The sequence below is a fragment of the Chiloscyllium punctatum genome, chromosome 9 (genome assembly GCF_047496795.1).
Source record: "Chiloscyllium punctatum isolate Juve2018m chromosome 9, sChiPun1.3, whole genome shotgun sequence".
In the NCBI taxonomy this organism is placed as follows: domain Eukaryota; kingdom Metazoa; phylum Chordata; class Chondrichthyes; order Orectolobiformes; family Hemiscylliidae; genus Chiloscyllium; species Chiloscyllium punctatum.
This window is the reverse complement of record NC_092747.1, coordinates 13,883,500-13,906,604: the sequence shown is the minus strand read 5'-3', so window position 1 is coordinate 13,906,604 and position 23,105 is coordinate 13,883,500. Positions and strand designations below refer to the sequence as shown.

Below are 23,105 nucleotides of genomic sequence, written 5' to 3'. Positions count from 1 at the left end.
ATACATCAACTGAATTCAACTAATTCAACCCAACCCGGGACTTTCCAAGCCTGTGACATTCAACTCTAATACATAGCATTTAGTCAGAAACTGGAATAAATTTCTAAACTTAATTGGTTATTTTCCAGACAAAGCATTTTTATGTCTAATACATTATTTTATCAAATCCTGAGCTATTTAACACAGAGTGAAGAATTATTTTATATATCGGAGGACAACGTCAAAATGAAATTTCAGAATACGTACTTAAAGCAACAACAGAAATGAAGCATGGATGTTATTTTGCTTACAAATTAAGAGCATTATACAGCCCGGAAACAAACCAGAATTCCAACATTGCACAACATTGTGCTCCATTGCACAAAATGATCAAATATTTCTTGGTATAAAAATGGGCAGACACTTTTATGATCAATTAGTTAAGTAAGGGTAAAGAGGACTCACCGGTCAACAAGTTTTTTTGCAAATCCAAAGTCAGTAAGCTTAATATGACCTTCTCTGTCCAGTAGAATATTTTCAGGCTTTAAGTCTCTGTAAACTATATCTTTGGCATGTAGATATTCTATTGCACACACAATCTCTGCAGAGTAAAAAAGTCCAGAACTATTGTTGAAGCGTCCAAGATTACGTAAGTAAGAAAACAGTTCTCCTCCAGGCACGTATTCCATCAACATATATAAAAACCGTTCATCATGATGCGTCCAGTATCTGTTGATAAAATTATTAGATGGGAAAAATGACCATTAATCAAGACTACTAACTACTGTTACACTGAAAATAAGCAAATTGTTAAATCAGATCCAACAGCAAATTCTCTTAGCTTCTTACAATAGAAAACAATCCATTATTTTTGTGTTGCTGATAGTACAAAGCTAGTTGGAAACACAAGTCATGAGGAGGACACAGATATTTCAAAGAGATACAGATAGGTAAAATGACTGGACAACAGTATAAAAGACCACAAAGCAGTCACTCTCTCCGAATACTTTTCCTCTGCTGCTTCCCATTTCGTATTTGGATTTATAGAAAGCACCAACTGGGTGACTGCTTTCCAAAAACCTACACTTGTCCGTAAAAATGATCCCCAGCTTCTAGGTGCTTGCAACTTTGACAACCCACCATTATGTTAGCTTGACAATGATCCTATCTCAATTCTGTTGCAGTGGTCAATACAAGCCAAAACATAACACTTCATTTTCCACTTGTGGACATTACAGCCTTGAGGACTCAATATTAAATTTAATCATTTCAGAGCATGAACACCTCCTCTGACATTTATTATCCACCCCTACACCTCACATCCTGGTATGACATGGGCACAGCCAACCCATTTTCACTCACTCATAGCCCTTACTATCACCTTTCTAAGTTTCTTCTATTCCCTGCCTTACTACCTCCATTCCTTAGATTAACCTTTTCTCTCCTTCTCTTTCTCTGGGCACCATCTCCACCTAACCATTCACTTTTCTCCACCACCTCCCCACCTCCACCCCACATCACTAAAAATGCAATGCTGTCAGTTCTGAAGGAGGATCATTGGACTCAAAAACATTAACTCTCTTTTCTCTCCACAGATGCTGTAATGCCTACTGAGTTCTTCCAGCTGTTTCTGTTTTTGCATGTTTTAAGTCTCCAGCAAATGCATTTCTTTGCTTTATTTTAGACAGATTTTTAGTCTCCCATACATTCAAGGCAGGGAAACAGAGCAGAGTCAAGGTTAGCTCTGGTCATAATGAACAATGGAACAGACTTGACAAGCCAGCATGTTCTACTCTTGCTCCTATCCCTTGTACGTTGTAACCTGTAGTTCATAGGACAGGAGTAGCCCCAGCTACCATTTGCCCAAGCCCAATACAAAAACCCAGGCACTATATTGCATAAGTTACCAACTGGAGTTACCTCAAGACATGGAAATACTTGGTAACAAAAACGAGGAAGGCAGATTACCACCTAAAATGGCAATAAATTTAGAGAAAGGAATGCGCATAGAAAGCTGAATGCCCTCATATAGCAATTGCTAAAAGTAAGCATACAAGTATAAAGATGGCAAAGGACATGTTGGCCTTCAGAATGATAGCATTAGAGTACAGGAACAGGGAGGAGTTGCTGCAATTGTACAAGGCCCTTGGTAAGACCACACCTGGAATATTGTTTGCAGTTTTGGTAACCTTATCCGTGGAAAAATGTTTGTATGATAGAGCAGAGTACAGCAAAGGATTACCACACAGTTCTTGGGATGAGGGGACTGACATCCTGAGGAGAGGTTAAATCAGTTAAGATTATATTTGCTAGATTCAGAAGAATGACAGGGGCTCTCCATTTTGCAGCAGGAGCGGTGAGAACTTACCTCATGAATAGGCGGAGTGAAGGCTCAACAGTAATGGACGTGGGCACTGGGATTGCTGGGCACATGAACTGATATAATTCAGTTTTGGCTTATCTAGAGACAGTACATACGTACTATCTCCCACTCATCCTTCTCTAGCCAAGAAAAACCATGTGTGGAGGCTTGGTAAGGTTAGACTTTTTTGGGTTTTCTCTCTCTCATCTATTTAATCACTCAGCTGTTTAGAGCAGAGGGAGTGGAGGCTAGGGCAGGTGCATGATCCTCTTGCAGGAGTGGGAGGTAAGGGTCACCACTGGTCTCCCTGCTAATTTCACCTGCGAGAAGTGCACTTAACTCCAGCTCCTCACAGACCGCATTAGGGAATAGGAGTTGGAGCAGGATGAACTTCAGATCATTCGGGAGGCTGAGGGGGTGATAAGAAAGGAATTCTAGAAAGGTAGTCATACCCAAGTTACGGGATAAAGATAACTGGGTAACCATCAGGAGATGGAAAGGGAATAGACAGACAGTGCAGAGGCCCCCCTGTGTCTGTTCCCCTCAATAAAAAGTGTATCATTTTGTCTACTGATTTGAGCGGGAGTAGGGGGGAGGGGGGAATGACCCAGCAGGGGAAAGGCACAGCAGCCATGTTTCTGACACTGAGCCTGGCTCTGTGGCTCAGAAGGGAAGCAGGAAGAAAGGAGAACAATAGCGATATGGGATTCAATTGCGAGAGGGTCAGACAGTAGATTGTGGTTGCGAGCGAGACTTCCGGATGGCGTGTTGCCTCCCAGGTGCCAGGGTAAGGGCTGTCTCGGATCGACTCTACAGGATTGTTAAGGGGGAGGGAGAGCAGCCAGAAGTTGTGGTACACATCGATACCAATGACAGAGGTAGGGAAAGTGAAGAGGACCTGAAAAGAGAGTATAAGCAATTAGGTTGGAAGCTAGAAGGCAGAACGAGCAAAATAGTAATCTCAGGACTACTACCGGTGCCACGTACTTGTGAGGCTAGGAATAGAGAGCAAGTGCAAACGAACATATGGCTGCAAGGCTGGTGTAGGAAGGAGGGCTTCAGATATGTGGATAACTGGGATACCTTCTTGGGAAGGTGGGACCTGTATGAGAAGGATGGGTTGTACCTGAACTGGAGGGGCACCAATGTTCTGGGCAGGAGGTTTGCCAGAGCTCTTCAGGAGGGTTTAAACTAGATTGGCATGGGGTGGCAACCTGATCTACGGATCAGATGATGGAGTAGTGAACAGCCAGGTACAGCGTGCAAAGAGTCTATGTGGAAGGATAGGCACTTGACCGGGCAAAGGTGTAGCCAGTGTGATGGGCTGAAGTGTGTCTATTTTAATGCAAGTAGTATCAGGAATAAGGGTGACAAACTCAGAACATGGATCAGTACTCAGAACTATGATGTTGTGGCCGTTACAGAGACTTGGATATCACAGGGGCAGGAATGGTTGTTGGATGCTCCAGGATTTACATGTTTCAAAAGGCATCAGGGGGTGGTGAAAGAGGTGTAGGAGTGGCATTGCTAATCAGGGATTGTATCATAACTGCAGAAAGGGAGATGGTCAAGGAGGATTTGTCTACAGAGTCAGTATGGGTGGATGACAGAAATAGGAAAGGAGCAGTCACTGTACTGGGAATTTTCTGCAGACCCTCAGTAGCAATAGGGACATGGAGGAGCAGATTGGGAGGCAGATTTTGGAAAGGTGCAGAAATAACAGGATTGTTCTCATGGGTGACTAACTTCCCTAAAGTGATTGGAACATACTTAATTCAAATAGTTTGGATGGAGCAGTTTTTGTCAGGTGTGCCCAGGAATGGTTCTTGATGCAATATATAGATAGGCCGACTAGAGGGGAGGCCATATTAGATTTGGTACTTTGCAACAAATCAGGCCACGTGTCAGATCTCTCAGGTAGAGATGATTTCAGCCACAGTGATCACAACTTCATGAGCTTTACTATACTCTTGGAGTGGGATAGGAGCAGACGGAATGGGAAGGTATTTAATTGGGGGGAGGGGGAATTAGATTAGATTAGATTACTTACAGTGTCAAAACAGGCCCTTCGGCCCAACAAGTCCACACCGCCCCGCCGAAGCGCAACCCACCCATACCCCTACATCTACCCCTTACCTAACACTACGGGCAATTTAGCATGGCCAATTCACCTGACCTGCACATCTTTGGACTGTGGGAGGAAACCGGAGCACCCGGAGGAAACCCACGCAGACACGGGGAGAACGTGCAAACTCCACACAGTCAGTCGCCTGAGGTGGGAATTGAACCCAGGTCTCTGGCGCTGTGAGGCAGCAGTGCTAACCACTGTGCCACCGTGCCGCCCACCAATTACAATGCCTTTAGGCAGGAACTGGGGTGCATAAAATGGCAACAGATGTTCTCACGGAAATGCACAACAGAAACGTGGAGGTTGGTTAAGGTTGATGAAGGTAGAGCAGTGGATGTGGTGTACATAGATTTTAGTAAAGCGTTTGATAAGGTTCCCCGTGGTAGGCTCATTCGGAAATTAAGGAGGCAGGGGATACAGGGAAACCTATCTGTCTGGATACAGAATTGAATAGCCCATAAAAGACAGAGGGTGATGGTAGATGGAAAGTATTCAGCCTGGAACTCAGTAGCCAGTGGTGTTCCACAGACATTGATTCTGGGACCTCTGCTCTTTGAAACTTTTATAAATGACTTGGATGAGGAAGTGGAAGGGTGGGTTAGTAAGTTTGCCAATGACACAAAGATTGGAGGAGTTGTGGATAGTGTGAAGGGCTGTTGTAGGTTGCAACAGGACATTGACAGGATGCAGAACTGGGCTGAGAAGTGGCAGATGGAGTTCAAACTGGAAAAGTATGAAGTCATTACTTTGGAAGGCCGAATCTGAATGCACAATACAGGGTTAAAGGCAGGATTCTTGGCAGTGTGGAGGAACAGAGGGATCTTGGGGTCCAAAGTTGCCACTCAGGTTGTTAGGGTTGTTAAGAAGGCGCATGTGCATTGGCTTTAATTAGCAGAGGGATTGATTTTAGGAGCCACAAGAGCTGCAGCTCTATAAAACCCTAGTTAGACCACACTTGGAATATTGTGTTCAGTTCTGGTTGCCTTGTTATAGGAAGGATGTGGAAACTTTAGAGAGGGTGCAGAGGAGATTTACCAAGATGCTGCCTGGACTGCAGGGCATGTCTTCTGAAGAAAGGTTGAGGGATCTAGGGCTTTTCTCATCAGAGCAAAGGAGGAAGAGAGGTGACTTGATAGAGGTCTACAAGACGTTGAGGGGCACAGACAGAGACCTTTTCTTATGACGGAAATGTCTATCACAAGGGGGCATAACTTTAAGATAACTGGAGGAAGGTTTAGGGCAGATGTCAGAGGTGGGTGCATGGAATACACTGGCAGCGGTGGTAATAAGTCAGATATACTAGGGACATTTAAGCGACTCTTGGAATAGGCACATGGAAGTTAGTACAACGGAGGGTACGTAGGTTAGTCGGATCTTAGAGTAGGATAAAAGGCCAGCACAACATAGAGAGACCAAAATGCCTGTACTATACTGCACCGTTCTATGTTTCTACGTTCTGTCGGGCAGTAGAGTAAGACTCCTGAGCCAGAGCTCGCCCACTCTGTCCATTTCTTTTCTTTTTTGCTCCCTTCTCACTTTTTTTCTTTTGTACCTCCCGTCCTTGTGTGGCATCGGTGATGTCCAGGGTCAAAGTCAGCAGAGATGCCTAGCCTCAGTCTGAAATCAGACTCTCGGCACTTTCAGCTTGAATGTGAAGCCGTGCACCGTCTAGGTTGGAAGGAGTGTTATTCTGAACTCTTCTCTATTTTTCTAATTTATTGTTTGACTTTTTATTTCATTATTTTTCCTAACCTTTTGTCCCTAAGAATTTGTACTTAATCTGAATCTGGAGACCTTGGTATTTAATATGACGCTATAAGAAGCAACTTATACATTTTTCACTGTACTCACGAGTACATGTGAGAATACAGCTAATTTTTGGAATTCTTGTAACATTCTAACAGGCCGAGAAAGAGGACAATGACAGCGAATACACAAGCAGAGGATGAAGACTGAGGATATGGGGGTCAACATTTATGATTGAGATGAGGAGATTTCCTCACCCAGACAGTAATTAGCATGTAGAATTTGTTACCAGAGTCATAGAGTTATACAGCACAGAAACAGACCATTCAGTCCAACTCGTCAATGTCGATCAGGTATCCCAAATTAATCTAGTTCCATTTGTTAGCATTTGGCCCACATCCTTCAAAATCCATCCTATTCCTGTCCCCATCCTCATGCCTTTTAAATTGTAAATGTACCAGCCTCTACTACTTCCTCTGGAAGCTCATTCCGTACATGCACCAGATTCTGAAAATGTTGCCCCTAGGTCCCTTTTGTATCTTTCCCCCCTCACCTTAAACCTATAAGTGCTAATTTTGGACTACCCTCGGCTATTCATCCTATAGTTTCCCTTCATGATTTTATAAACCTCTAAGAGGTCATCCCTCAGCCTCCGGTGCTCCAGGGAATACAGCCCCAGCCTTTCCAGCCTCTATAGTTCAAACTGTCCAACCGTGGCGACATTATTTCACAACATCATTCAGACAGCAGGGAGACCAGAACTGAATGCAGTATTCCAAAAGTGGCCTGCATAACCACAACATGACATCCCAAGTGCAATACTCGATGCACTGACCAATGAAAGCAAGCATTCTTCACCACCCTGTCTACCTGCAATTCCACTTTCAAAGAACTAGGCACCTGCACCCCTTGATCTGTGTTTGGCAGCACACCCCATGGCCCTACCATTAATTGTAGAGGTCCTTACCAAAATGCTACAACTCATACTTATCTAAATTAAACTCCACCTGCCACTCCTCAGCAATTGAGGCCAAAATACAATGATTTCAAAGTTGGATTTAGCACTTGGGGATAAAGGGATCAAAGGATAAGGAGGACAAACAGGATCAAACTATCGAGTTAGACGATCAGCCATGATTATAGTGAATGAATAGCAGGCTTGAATGGCCTACTCTTAACTTCTGTGTTTTCATAAAGATGCATTCTTGTGTAGAGAATTAGAGAAACGCAGAAATATAAAAATTTGTACTGTCATCATACTCCAACCCAATGCAAATATAACTTCTTGTTACTGCAAATTAATGACAAATCTTGAGCTGGTTTGACATTAGAAGAGGCTACACCCAATATAGACCTCAAACATTCTTTTTAGCATGCAACTTTTCCATACAATGGCAATTTTTCTAATGCTGAAGATGTGTTACATGTTTTCAATTTTTTTTTCCACATGCAGCAATATCTAAATCTCATTCCCAGCATGGTATTATTGGAAAACAAAGGCTGGAGCTCAGTAAGGATTTAAAAATCTAATGATTTAATTAAAAATTACTATACGTAAACTCAGCTATCCATGTAGGAGAGAAATTTAAACAAGCAATACTATCTAAATAATGCATGAGTCTAATTAATGTACTGTATTAGTCAGACAAAATCATCTTCAGTAAACATAAGCCTACTTACAGCCTTATAAGAAATGGATGGTGGATCTCGCTTAAGATACTTTTCTCATTATGCACATGCTGTTCCTGTTTAAGTCGGATTACATCAGGAATGCTCATCACTTTCAAAGCACAGTATTCTCTGGTCTTCTGGTCTTTGACTAGCAGAACTCGTCCAAATGTTCCAGTCCCTGAAAACAGAATAAAGAAGGAGAAACAATATAACCTGCATTCAATTGAAACCTTGCCAACACTTGACAAGCCCAAGCAGCAATTTGCAAATTATTTGCAGTTTATATCGAAAACTTTGCGTTGAGCATGTACCTCAACAATATTAGTCAATTGATCATCACATTAATAACTACACATCCAAATGGTAGAACGTTTTCTGCTTGCAAATAATTACTCAAATGCAAGTATCAAAATTACATAAAATTCACTTAACCGAAAACACCTTCACGGCAAGAATACATTTCACACCTTAAACAGTAAATGCAACACTTATTGGTCCAAGTATTTTGATTCAATGCTTCAAAAGAAATATATAGTTGTATTGACACCACTTAAAAAGCAAAACAATAAACTTTGAGTATGTGACAATGCAAAAATAAAGTGAATGAAAGCGGATAATGACAAGCAAGTTAATGTGAACAAAGAAAAATGTTTCCTATTTTAAACTTTCACAGTAGCACCTTCATGAACTATTGAAAGCAGCTTGGTCAGACCACCATTCACATTCTCGAAACATCAGTGACCATTTCAGAAAGGTGCAAAGTGGCAGAATCATTTTATTATGCTCCAGTGATGCAGGAAAGCTGCTGTTTTTTGCCCTGATTAAGGAGCAAGCGGGCAATGTGAAATCAGAGACGTGTTGATTATTTGTTAAAGGAAATTTAAAAAAACAATTGCGATTTAATTTGTTAGTGTTAGCCCACAAATGACTAGACCTCATAACTTGCTGTTGCGCGAGATCCACAATTGATTTCACTAATAAAATTACAAGTATTGGCTTTTCCACAATTCAACAAATGAACAACAAGTATAAATGATAAAATGTTTCTAAATAGCTTATATTAATCACAGGCTATCAAGTCAGGAACTGACTAGATTTTCCCCATTGCAGAGGTCAGTGTTAATGATAAACCAAACTTCGCACGTTCCATGAGTGAGTTTCAACCACAGCTCTTAAAAGTTTTTACATAGTAGTTTCCAAGTCATCAGCTTTCTCTAACATCCTTTAAACTTCGAAGGGGTTGATAACTGAAAAGAATAGAGGATTTGAACTTAGATGCAGAACATAGTGCACAAAGTTTGATCTTTGGACTAGTAATCACCCTTGAGCAACTGGATGCCATCATGCAAATGTTTCCTCCATCATGCCATAGCTACACCAATTTGCTTTCTGTTAATTATTGGCTATAAATGCAAATCTTTGGGTTTTCCATGAAAGACAATATGTTAAATTGAATCAGCTAGCATTTAAGTTAATCAATTCAGAAACAATTTATTTGTGGGACACGTTCTGCTTCTCTTTAGCTGAGTATGCTAAGTCTTCAGTGGAAAACAAAACATCTCTGCCAAAAATCCACTAAGCAACAGCAGTCATAAGCTATATCAGTATTGGAGATTAAGCAGCCAGATTAAGTTATTTTTACGAAGTTACTGGATTTCTTAAAAAGTATTAAATATCTGATGGATAACAGTGCATGTTGTCAACCAAGATAGACTTTAAAAAACTATTTAATATTGCAATATAGCAGAATGCTTGCAAAGTAAATCGTAACTTAGTTTGGCAAATGGCTAAGTGGTAGCAGCAAAGGGTGTAAAAAACTGTCATCGTGGAAAATAATTGCTAGAAGCAGCCCACAGGGATCCTTGTTGGGATCACTATTCACATAAACAAACAGATATTGCTGAAGTCCTGACCAACATTTATCCCTTAATTATAATACTGCCAAAAACATTTCAATTTATGGGACCTTGCTGTATGCAAATTGGTTAAGCTTTCCTCCTTCCAACAATATGCTTTTGGTAATAGTCATAACATTCAAATGTTTTTCATTGGCTGTGAGCTGCTCTGTCAAATTCTGCAAGTTCTCAGTTTAACACATCCATGTTTGTAGGTGATAAATGGATCTAATGCAAAATATGGCAATCAACATGCAATAAGCCAAAACAAACCTAGATTGGGTAACTTGGTTTGGCAGATAAATGGGCATTGGTCAACACAGATACCTTTAAACAGTTTAAGATAGACATTCTTGCATGCTTTGCCTATCAAATGGTATTGGCTTTGAGACAACATTGCAAAGTGACTTGCTGTTTTCTAAATGCCATCACTAAGTTGCCTGTTTTCATCTCCATAACATTATCCAACTCCACCACAGCCTCAGCTGTGATGCTAAAACTCTTTTCCATTCCATTAGTTACCACCAAACTGAGCTATTCTACTGCACTTCTAGAAGGCTTTCCAAATTTAGCCCCTGGTGTCCAAAATGCTCACCACATGTGGCAAATCAGCCACAAACAGAAAATGAAACAATACCACAAAGCTGGAGTTCAAACTGAAACAATGAATGAGTATGGGTCTCACTTAGAAAACTGTTATTTGTCAGCTGTCCCTAAGTGAGCATGGACGAAGCGAGCATGTTATTATTTGGCACACAGGAATCACACGTCAATCAGAACTCAACTTTATTTATCGGATGATAGCTCAATTGTTAGCTTTCTAATCGAACTGAAAGCTGAAACAAAGAAACAAATAAAAACATACCACCTGTTACTTTCTTTATTCTTGCTTTTTATGAATACAACTGTATCAAAACCTGCAGGACATTCACCAATCCACTGTGAAAGCTGGATCAATCTTCAAAAGCGACCAAAGTTTTTCAGTGAATTTAGTGACAGGATGTATGTTAATTACAGAGATTGGTTTTTGCCTAGCTGACACAAAGGTTTTCAAGAAAACAGCTGGTGTATGTGAGCATTGAGCAATAATGCATAGTTGCAAAGAGAATCAAATTGGGCAATCTAGACAGGCAAGGGAAGTTCAGTAATGTGTTCAGCCATCGTCCCAATTACTAAAATCACTGACCAAAAGGAGGAGTCTGCTGCTGGTTTCAAAGGAGAGATTACAGGAGGATGGCTATTAGCTAAAAGATCGATTAAATGCATTGATACTTGTTTAAAAATAGGAGAGGATAGTGTTAAGTAAGGCAAAAGTCAGAACGTAGGGGTCAAGACTCAGATTTGTTGATTATTTTCCTTCCAAGTAGCCATAATATTTCAACTCTGATAAAATAGCAACAGTTCACTCTTTATTCAATTTGTTTTTAAAATAAACTGGAGCACACTATTTCAGTTAGCAGATTGTCACCATCCTTTGAGTTTGTATACAACAGAGTTGCTTTGACGAACAAATTACAAAATCCTTTTGAAGTTATTATTCTGGATCTGGCATTGACAGCCTAAGTCTTGATTGATGAATGTTGAACACCTTTGGCAAGAACTGAAATCCTGTTGGACAATTCTACATAAACTTGGTGTTATCTAAAATTTTCTGATCCCAATGTCTCAACTTCTGTCAAATCCCATTCACATTGTGATACTATGATGACTGATCCACAGTGGTTTACTGTTAAACAGTGTCAACTTAAAGATCACCCTCAAACTTAAATCCCTGCTTGGTCTCATCTCTCATTATCTCTAACCTCCTCTAGCCCTCTCTCAAGTCTACTAAAACTAGTGTCAGCAAAATAATCTATCACCATGCTATTAATATCACCATAGTCTTGTATTGTGAGAAGAAAAGGTTAGAGGAAAATAGGGGGGAATTAAATCAATCTCAAAATGATAATCTTACTCACCCCTTAAGGCAAAGGTGGCTATGTTTGTCGTCTTAAGAATTCCATTGCATTCCAATGATATACAGATGGCTGCAAAGATACTATTGAACACAGGATAGGATACCGCAAATCACTGCGTTTTGGACAGATCACTAGTTCAGGATTGCCTCTGCTTAAATTTCTCTCCACTGGATACAACAAATGAATTTGGAGCAGGAATGAGTCACTCAGTCTCCCGAACCTGCTCCGCCATTCAATAAGGTTACAGCTGATCTGATTATTTCACATTCCTGCCTGTGATAACCTTACACTCCCTTATCAAGAATCTACCTCCAGTTAAAAAATATTCAAACACTGCTTGTACTGTCTCTTGAGGAAGGAAGTTCCAAAGACTCATGGCATTCTTTGAAACAAACATTTCTATCATGTGTAGTTGAAATTCCTTTACTTTTTGATAAAGACAGTACCATTTTATTTGGTGGATATTGTCTTTTGAGATTGAGCCACTAAGCTCTCTGGTCACGTCTTTGGTGACCAGTCTTGGTTTAGCTAAATTGAGATTTTGAAAATAGCACTGGTGACTAAAATTAATTTAATCTGTAATGGTAATTAGGCCTCTTCTGTGGAGCTCTGGATTATACTTTTCATGATTTGAAAGTATGTTATTTTTTAAGCAAAGAAAACTCCTTGTTCTCAATAGAGACAAAAGAAAACTGCAGATGCTGGAATCCAAAATAGACAGGCAGGAGACTGGAAGAACACAGCAAGCCAGGCAGCACCAGGAGGTGGAGAAGTCGACGTTTCGGGTATAACCCTTCTTCACAGCTAGGGGCAGGTGTGGGGGGAGCTGCAGATAAAAGGGGTGGTGGGGGCAGGGGTGGTGACGTGGAGATAGGTAAAGACAGGTATCCCCTGACTCCCTTCCCAGCCCCTTCCACTGCTCCCTGTCACCAAATTCATTCTTCCCACTGGTCAATTAGGTTGTACCCTCTACCTGTCTTCACCTATGCCCAATTAGCCACCCTGACCCACCACCCCCTTTATCTACAGCTCCGCACCACACCCACCCCCAGCCCTAAAGAAGGGTTACACCAGAAATGTCGACTTCTCCACCTCCTGATGCGGACTGTCTTGTTCTCAATAAGCATCGTAAGCTGTTTACATGTGCTTGCCCTGCTATTCCACTGGTGAGGTAGGGGATCCATTGGGAGGGGACAGGCAGATGAAAACCCAAGTCCAGAGAGCCTAAGGTACAGGTCATTGATGTCGAGATTTTCTGAGTGGGTGTGCTGGTGTTCCAGCATTCCACACACTACCCTTTTCCAGAGTTGGCAAACACCCAATGTAGGAAGGAAATCTTACAAAGCAGAGGGAAAACTACAACATATCACAATTTTGACATACTGTGGCACATTCAGCATGGAACCAGCAGCAAGTAAACAATTAGTCAATGGGAGATCATAAAGCATAGTCTTGAAAACCTTGGTCTTTGCTTGGAGTCTCAGATTTAGCTGCTTCCCATCCATGCGATATCTGACCAAAGTCAGGATCACCATCATGGAAGGTATCATACAACCTGGTGGACAGAACGTGAAGAGGAATGGCACTCGCAAAAGCCCTGTTTAACGCCATTAGATTTGTCACAATAGAGGGAATGAAAGTAGACAGTGGGGAGGGACAAAGTGTTAAATTTAGCATTACACAAGGAAGTACTCCTAGAGTAGTCAAGAAAATGGCCCCAGAAACATTGAATGCTTTTATGGTAAACTTTCAAGATTCTATACACTTTGGAACAGTTCCTATGGATTGGAGGGCAGCTAATGCAACACCACTACTTATAAAAATGAGGCAGAGAGAAATCACAGAATTATAGACTGATGAGCCCTACATCAGTGGTAGGAAAAATGCTAGGGTCCATTTCAATAGAGTTACTAGCAGAGCACTTGGAAAACTGTGAAAAGATCAGGGATACATGACAAACTTACAGGATTTTTTCAAGGACGTAACTAGAAGAATTAATAAAGGGGGAGTCGGTGAACGTGGTTCATTTGTAAAACGTTCCAATATATAATATAGGCAGCAGCTTTGTGAAGTAGGGGGTTAAGTTGTGCTGTGATAGGGTAATAAGGGTGTATGCATCACAGGAAATGATGGAATATCACATGTTCTTGCTCCCTCTTGCAGCACTGTGGCTCGATGAAGCTAAGGCAAAAAATTATTTCTAAATAAAGTTGGTATCATCACCTTAACAGATTAATTTGTAAATATTCTTTAGCAACACAATGTGTCTTAGAATATTAAATTACCATACAAATTGTCATTATAAAACGTGGAGCCACTGATGGTTACTCATACTTCAAATTTTTCTTGCGATCAAACTTCTCCTCCAATGAAACAAAATTTCATGCAAGCAGAATATAATGGCTGCAGGAGATCTTGACAAAGCACTTCAAATTTTAATAGGAAATCTGGTGAGATGCTTACTGTAACAGCAGGGGGATACAGTAGTTACTTTAGTGGTTAGTACATGACAACACTGAAGTTAACAACAGAAAATTGGGGGCAAAGTACTAGATTGGATAGAGAATTGGTTGGCTAATAGGAAACAAAGGGTAGTGATTAACGGCTCCATTTCGGAATGGCAGGCAGTGACCAGTGGGGTACCGCAGCTTTTTACAATATATGTAAATGATATAGAAGATGGTATCAGCAATAACATTAGCAAATTTGCTGATGATACAAAGCTGGGTGGTAGGGTGAAATGTGATGAGGATGTTAGGGGATTACAGGGTGACCTGGACAAGTTAGGTGAGTGGGCAGATGCATGGCAGATGCAGTTTAATGTGGATAAATGTCTGGTTATCCACTTTGGTGGCAAGAACAGGAAGGCAGATTACTACCTCAATGGTATCAAATTAGGTAAAGGGGCTGTTCAGAGAGATCTGGGTGTTTTTGTCCACCAGTCAATGAAGGCAAGCATGCAGGTACAGCAGATCGTGAAGAAGGCTAATAGCATGCTGGCCTTCATAACAAGAGGAAGTGAGTATAGAAGCAAAGGGGTGCTTCTGCAGCTGTACAGGGCCCTGGTGAGACCACACCTGGAGTACTGTGTACAGTTCTGGTCTCCAAATTTGAGGAAAGACATTCTGGCTATTGAGGGAGTGCAGCGTAGGTTCACGAGGTCAATTCCTGGAATGGCAGGATTGCCTTACACGGAAAGACTGAAGCGACTGGGCTTGTATACCCTTGAGTTTAGAAGACTGAGGGGATCTGATTGAAACGTATAGGATTATGAAAGGATTGGACACACTGGCAGGAGGAAACATATTTCTGCTGATGGGGGAGTGCCGAACCAGAGGACACAACTTAAAAATACGGGGTAGACCATTTAGGACAGAGATGAGGAGAAACTACTTCACCCAGAGAGTGGTGGCTGCGTAGAATGCTCTGCCCCAGAGGGCAGTGGAGGCCCAGTCTCTGGATTCATTTAAGAAAGAATTGGATAGAGCTCTTAAAGATAGTGGAGTCAAGGGTTATGGAGATAAGGCTGGAACAGGATACTGATTGGGAATGATCAGCCATGATCACATTGAATGGCGGTGCAGGCTCGAAGGGCTGAATGGCCTACTCCTGCATCTATTGTCTATTGTCTAAAATTATAGACAAACCAAATCATCGGATAAGCCTGGTTAGACTCAAAAGCCTGTTTCCATTTTGTAATTTTGCAATAATTTGACTCATGTTACAGTGATCACTACCAGCTATATAAGCAACAATTAAGCACTGAAAGAACTAAAAGCAGAGTAACTGTCAACATTAGCATGTAATTTGCATTAGAATCTCCATAGATTCTATCATGAATCTACATAGAAGGCTGGAATCAATAACTGAAGAAAGAAGATAAATTAGCAAGACAGAATCTTAAGACACAATAACAAAACACCATCTTCAGGCTGTTAGCCCTACAATGTATTCAAAACTGGAATTATTCAGACATGTTCACAGGATTATCTAAAAAAGAATTTCTTTCCACTGAAAGATGACTCACTACCATTCTAATCAAGTGCCCCTTGCACAAGGTAATACTCTATGCTCAACCATCTTCAGTTGCTTCATCAATTAGCTTCCCTTTGACACAAGGTCAGAAGTTTGTATGTGTACAGATGACTGAACAATGTTTGACAACTCCTCAGACATTGAACAAGTCTGTCTCCAAATGCAGCAAGACCTGAATAATATTCAAATGTGAGCTGAAACATGGCGAGTAAAATTCATACCAAACAAATGTCAGACCATGACCGTCAAGCCATTGCTCTTTCGTATTGAATAATGTCGCCATCATTGAATTCCCACATCCTAGGGGGGTAACCACTGATCAGAAACTGAACTGGAACAGCCATATAAATACATTGGATACAAAAGCTAGCTACTAGCGAGCATCTCACTTCCTGCCTCCCAAAAGCCTGTCGTTCATTCAGGAGGTTGAATCATAGAGGTCTACAGCATGGGAACAGGCCCTTCGACCCAACTTCCCCATGTTGCCCAGTTTTCAAAATTAAACTAGTCCCACTTTCAGGCATTTGGTCCTTATCCATCCACACAAATCCCAAACATGTACCTGTCTAAACGTTTGTTAAATGACAAAACTGTATTTGCTTCCACCCCTACCTCTGGCAACCTATTCCAAACAAACACTCACCATGCTCTGTTTGAAAAGAACTGCCCCTGTGGAAACTAGGCAAGAAACTCCAGTGCCCACAGTGGAGGTATCTGTATCACTGACAGCCACAGGTGTGGGGCTGGAAGACTGGAGGATGGCTAATGCTCTTCCTCCCTCCATAAGGATCTGAGTCCCTCTCCCACTGCACCACCCCATTCATCCCCTCTGCCCTGAAGCAAACCCACTGCTATAACCACATCTCCCTCCTCTAAACCGGCACTGCCCTCTTTACCTGTCCCACCTATCCATCTTCCTTCCCACCTATCCGCTCCACGCTCCTCAACAACCTATCACACCCACCTAGCGCCTTCCCAACTACCTCTCCCCAGCACCCCCCACACTCTTATTTATCTTTTACCCCCACTCCCTGCCCCCAACATTCTTGATGCAGGGCTTATGCCCGAAACATTGACTCTCCTGCTCCTCGGATATTGCCTGATCTGCTGCGCTTGTCCAGCGGCACACTTTACAACTGACTCTCCAGCAACTGCAGTTTTCACTTTCTCTCATTATTTAAAGAAAGACTTTCAGGAAAGAAAAGACTGGAGAGCCTAATATCAGTGTTGAATAAGTTGTTGGAAGAGTTTGAGACAGGATCTATGGGAAAGGGAAGGACGGTTTAGTGAAAGTCATCACAGCTTTGTGCATGGGAAACCATCTCTCACAAATTTGATTTGAGTTTTATTTGAAAAGTTGACCATGAAGATCCATTAAAGTAGTGCGGTAGACATTGTCTACATGGCCTCCAACAAAGTTCCACAAGGTAGGCTGGCTAGTAAGGTCACATGGGATCCAAAGAGAGCTAGCCAATTGGAATAAAAATCAGGTTGACGGTAGAAGACAAAAAGTGATGGAAGAGGATTGTTGTTTAGACCAGAGGCCTGTTACTAGCAGTGTGCTGAAAGGATTGGCGCTGGGTCCACTGTTGTACATCATTTCTTTAATCAATTTGGATGAGAATACAGGAGGCATGGTTAGTAAATTTATGGATGACACCAAAGTTGGTGGTATGCTGGACAGTGAAGAACGTTACCTAAGAGTACAAATGGATCTTGATCAACTGGACCAGTGGGCTGAGCAAAGACAAATGGGGTTTAATGCAGACAAATGTGAGGTGTTGTATTTAAGCAAGACAAACCAGGGCAGCACTTGCACACTTAAAGGTAGGACTCTTGGGAGTGTTGTTGAACAGAGAGATCAAGGAGTGCAGGTACATTATTTCCTGAAAGCAGTGTCACTGGTAGACAGGGTGATGAAGATGGCATTTGGCATGCTTGCCTTTATCGGTCAGCGCACTGAGTACAGGAACTGGGACATCATGCTGCAGTTGCAAAAGACATTGGTATGGCCACAGTTGGAGTACTGTGTGCAATTCTGGTTACCCTGCTAGAAGGAAGATATTATTAAACTGGAAAGGGTGCAAATAAGTCTTACAAGGATGCTACCAAAACTAGAAGGTTTGAGTTATAAGGATAGGCTAGGACTTTTTTCCCCCTAGTGCGATGGAGGCTGAGGTGATAAGCTAATAGCCAAGGTCTTTTCCCAGAGTAGTGGAGTCCAAAGGGACACAGGTTTAAGATGAGAGGGAGAAGATTTAAAACTGACCTGAGGGGTAACATTTTCCACATAGAAGGTCATGCATATTTGGAATGAGCTGCCAGAGGAAGTGAAAGAGGTGGATACAATTACTGCATTTAAAAGGCATTTGGACAGGTATATGGATAGGAAAGATGGAGAGAAACATGGGCAAAAGCAGGCAAACAGGACTAGTTCAGTTTAGGTAACCTGGTCAGCATGGATGATTATGGCTGTATAATTGAACGTCCCTCACTTACCTGAATGAGCATAGTTCCAACAGCACTTAAGAAGCTTGACATCATCAAGAACAAAGCAACCCACGGGATTTGCACTACATCCTTAAACATCCACCTCTAATGCTTAGTTGTAACAATGCGTACCATGTACAAAATGCACTTCAAATAAACGAAGATCCTTTGACAGCACCTTTTGGACCCAGGAATGCTACCTTCTAGAAACATGAGGGCAGCCAACACATGGGAATGCCACCAGCTGCAAGTTCCCCTCCAAGCTATTCACCAACCTAACTTGGAAATATATCCTAATTCCTTCAACGTCACTCGGGCAAAATACTAGAATTCTCTCCCTAACGGCAATATCGGTATACCTCCAGCACATGGCTGGTGCACTTCAAGAAGGTAATTCACTGCTACCTTTTCAAGGGTAACTAGGGACGGAATAAATGCTGGCCCAAACCAGCAACGTTTTTGTCCCATGAGGTAATAACATGAAAGAGCAAAAATGTGGCAGATGGAACTCAATGTCAATAGATAAAAGACATCATACTTTAGTTAAAGAAAGGTAAATTATTGTTCAAATACAGTTGGGTAATGTGGAAGGGTAAGAGCATTTTATGGTTCAAGCTCAGTGGACTTTATGACCAATGTATTATTGTACAAAGCAATAAAAAGCTAATGGAATGCTGTGTTTTATGTTAAATAGAATGAATATAAAAGTTGGGTCGTGTTGGTGAATTTATTTAAATCTCAAGGGAGATTACAATTGCCTTAGATAAAGTTGTTTTGGGCTCCACATTGCAAGAGGAATGTTGAGAAAGCATCACTTCAGATTCACTGGGATAAAACCATTATGAGGGAACAGAAACACTAAAAGATAGATTATGGGATGATACGATGGTACTAAACTGCAACTTCTTTTCATTTCTAAATTACGTATAATGTATTGTGTAGTCACAAAGTACATAAGTACTTTTAAAATATTGTTGCTGTTGAGATAAGTTTCTGGAAAAAAAAACACTGGCAAGGACACAAGGTAAAACATGTCATTGCTACATGCCTGGAGATTATATATATGATAGGATTCATTCCCATGGCTCATTATATGCCTGCATTTACAGTACAGGCTACCAAGACACACAACAGCTATGTTTTATTTAACATTGACTCTGCACAACATGAATTGGCCAAACAGCTGAGACCTGTTGAAGTTAGCTCTAAATGAGTTTTCTGCATACACTGAAGATGCTTTCACGTTCTTTAATACCATACATCACATGCACATTTGGGAGCAATCGTGTAGTCATGTGTACTTTTGACATTGCCAGCTTATTTACAGCGCGCTACCTGATAATTGCACACCATCACTGTATCATGGCAATCTATAGGAACATGTGCTGGAATCTGGATTCAAACCTACAACCTCATGTGACTACGTTCAGTTTCAATAACATCATGTACTCGTAAATAGATGACAACTGACATGGGATCTCCTCTAGTCTCAGTTCCAGTTAATATATTTGTTTGCTACAATAAGCAGCCCACATTTGGTAGAAAGACCACTAACTTATTACATAGTTCCAATGTGTAAGTGACTTGTTTATATTTCAACCTGCAGCTGGAACAAATTTCTTTACATAGTTTAATTAACTCCATCCTGCACTCAAATCTACCAGTGAAAGGGGGTAATCAAAGTGCTGCCTCACAGCACCAGTGTCCCAGGTTCGATTCCAGCCTTGGGCGACTGTCTGCGTGGGGTTCCTCCGGGTGCTCCGGTTTCCTCCGACATTCCAAACATGTGCAGGTTAGGTCAATTGGCCATGCTAAATTGTCCACAGTGTTAGGTGCATTAGCCAGAGGGGGTGGGTTACTCTTCGGAGGGTCGGTGTGGGCTTGTTGGGCTAAGGGCCTGTTTCCACAGTGTAGGGAATCTAATCTAAACTCCTTTTCCTTGATACAGTAGTTGAGGTCAGAAAATGTGACTTCTATCTATCAAAAGCTTATATTCACCCAGACAATATTTACACTGGAATTCACGAACTGCAAGATAAATCTCATTACCAACATTGTGCAGAGGGCCCTAGTCATCTGATCCATTTAAGTGTGACATGGAGACTGGGCATCAAAACCACCCAAATGATAGATAGCCGAATCAAATCACCATTCACTTTATGTCACAAAACCTCATGAGAGGCTATGTCCATGACTTTTGATCCTAAATCAGAAACCAGTCAACCTCCAATTACCCTGGAAGGGAAAGGTGTCACAAAAATATGATGGGGTGAAGCTTGCTGCCTCATATTGCTACTGTGCAGTAAACCCCTGAGTGGTTTTCTCCATTAACAGGATGCTGTCATCAAGCCAAAACTAAAATTTGCCTCAAACACAAATGAGTAATATAATGTACAAGTTCCAGTGCCAAATAGGTCATGTGCCCCATTGATTGGTGAACTATACCAAACAGCAAGTCCAACTGACCATTTGCAGCTGGCAGAATGGCACTACTGCTCAACCAGCCTCAAAAGTTCATCTACCTTAAGACATGATTTCGCAATTGGAAATAATTTACTAAATAATCTGGATTGTAGCAAGGTTTTCATCAGAAACTAGTTTAAAATCATCAGTCAGGCCCACAGTGTGATGCATTTACACGTAGAAGCTATAATGTCCGCCTAGGAACCCTCCAACCACAAGGGATTAACTCAGATTTCTCCAGTTTCCTCATTTCCCCTTCCCCCACCTTGTCTCAGTCAAATCCCTCGAACTCAGCACCGCCTTCCTAACCTGCAATCTTCTTCCAGACCTCTCCGCCCCCACCCCCACTCCGGCCTATCACCCTCACCTTGACCTCCTTCCACCTATTGCATTTCCAACACCCCTCCCCCAAGTCCCTCCTCCCTACCTTTTATCTTAGCCTGCTGGACACACTTTCCTCATTCCTGAAGAAGGGCTCATGCCCGAAACGTCGATTCTCCTGCTCCTTGGATGCTGCCTGACCTGCTGTGCTTTTCCAGCAACACATTTTCAGCTCTGATCTCCAGCATCTGCAGTCCTCACTTTCTCCTATAAACATAAATACCCAAGACCTTGTTTTATCTACAGCAAAGGAATTTGTACATATATTTGCAGCTATTTCAAAAACAGAGGGTACAAAGACAGCTAAATTCTACTGCATCCCATGACAATATCCCGACCAATAAGACTCTACCTGCCTGATTTGACAATTAAAATTAACCGTTAAATGTCCTTGCTGTATTTCCATGGCAATTAGAGTCATAGAAATGTATAGTGCAGAAACAGACTATTCAGTCCAACTTGCCCATGCCAACTGGATATCCTAAATGAATCTAGTCTGATTTGCAAGCATTTGGCCTACATCCTCTCAACTCTTCCTATTCATATACACATCCAGGTGGCTCTTACTTATTGTAATCACACCATCTTTCACCACTTCCTTTGGCAGTTTATTCCACACACACACACACACACACACACAAAATCCTCTGTATAAAAACTTAGGTCCCTTTTAAGTTTTTCCCATCTCAACTTAAATCTTATGGCTCAACAAATCAGCACCCTGTTCTCACACAGTATAGTATGTTGCCTCAGTCTGATTTCTAGCATCCCCAATTCTTTGGTTTGTATGCCTGGATGCCCTTGATCAGTTGGTGGTGAACTGCCTTCTTGAACCAGTGTAATCCATTTTATTAGATGAGCCCATAATGCTGTTAGGGAGGGAGCTCAATTTTAATCCTGGTGACTTTGAAATGGGCAGCAATATATTTCCAAGTCAGAAAGGGGGAATTTGGAGGGGCATTTGCAAATGGTGTTCCCATTTTTCTGCTGCCTTTACCCTTCTTGATGGTAGGGTTTATGGGTTTGGAAGGTGGGTTTGTGGATATACAGCCCATCAAGTAGATCACTTTGTTCTGGATGATCAAGCTTTTTTGAAGGTTGTTGGAGCTGCATTAATCCATGCAAGTGAGAATTATTTTGTCAGTTTCCTGACTTGAGAGTTGTAGATGGTAGACAGGGTATGAGGAGTCAGGAGATGAGTTGCTCGCTACAGTATTCTCAGTCTCTGATCTGTTCTGGCAGCCTGAATATTTATACAGCTAGTTCAGTTTAGTTTCTAGTCAAATGCAGCCCACAGGTTGTTGACTGTGGCCACCTATTATTTTTTTCAAACATCACAGTTCTGGTAATTAATTGGGACTACACAGGAACCTCAATTATCTGAACGACCCGTGCAGAGAGTATTTCGTTTGCCAGATAATCAAATGCTGGATAACAGTTTAGCTAAGCATCAGGACCTTGCGACATTGCCAGATAACCAGAAATTCGGATAATCGAGGTTCCTCTGTATATACACATACACAGTACTTGACAAACCAGAGGTTGCACCATCAAATTTGATGTCCTGTAACTCTATTAATATATAATATGCATTTTTCTAATACTTGTTCATTGTGGTTGACTTTTTCAATCTTCAGGCAACTACTGATCCTTCCAAACTTGGGTTCATCTGCGTGGGCCTTCTCGAAACTGCCTCCAATGAAATAATATCTTACCTTAAGTAAAGGAACCAAACCTGTTCACTATACTCCAGATGTGATTTCACCATCATCTTGTAGTCCTAATAAAAAATTTCTGTTCTTATACTCCAACTCCTTGAAGTAAGGGTCAATATTCCATTAGACTTCCTGGTTACCCATCACACTCATGTGTTAGCTTTCTACGTTCATGTGCAAACATCCTCAAGTCCCTTTGTTTTGGTTTTCTGCAGTTTTATCTGGCAGAAATTATATTCTTTTATTCTCCTACCCAAAATAAACCAAACTTGTCATTTTCCC

General features: G+C 41.5%; 1 protein-coding gene across 1 annotated transcript in view; it reads right to left on the bottom strand.

Moving 5' to 3' along the window:
* Nucleotides 1–21,245, bottom strand: part of prkx (protein kinase X-linked) — a 103,589-nt gene extending 82,344 nt beyond the window's left edge. Inside the window, exons 1-3 of the mRNA XM_072576891.1 lie at nucleotides 21,155–21,245; nucleotides 7,896–8,064; nucleotides 445–708 (exon numbers count right to left, since the gene is read on the bottom strand). Of these exons, the coding sequence (XP_072432992.1) occupies nucleotides 445–708; nucleotides 7,896–7,993 (362 nt within the window). The 5' untranslated portion in view covers nucleotides 7,994–8,064; nucleotides 21,155–21,245. The remainder of the gene's footprint in view (nucleotides 1–444; nucleotides 709–7,895; nucleotides 8,065–21,154) is intronic.
* Nucleotides 21,246–23,105: the final 1,860 nt, after the last annotated feature.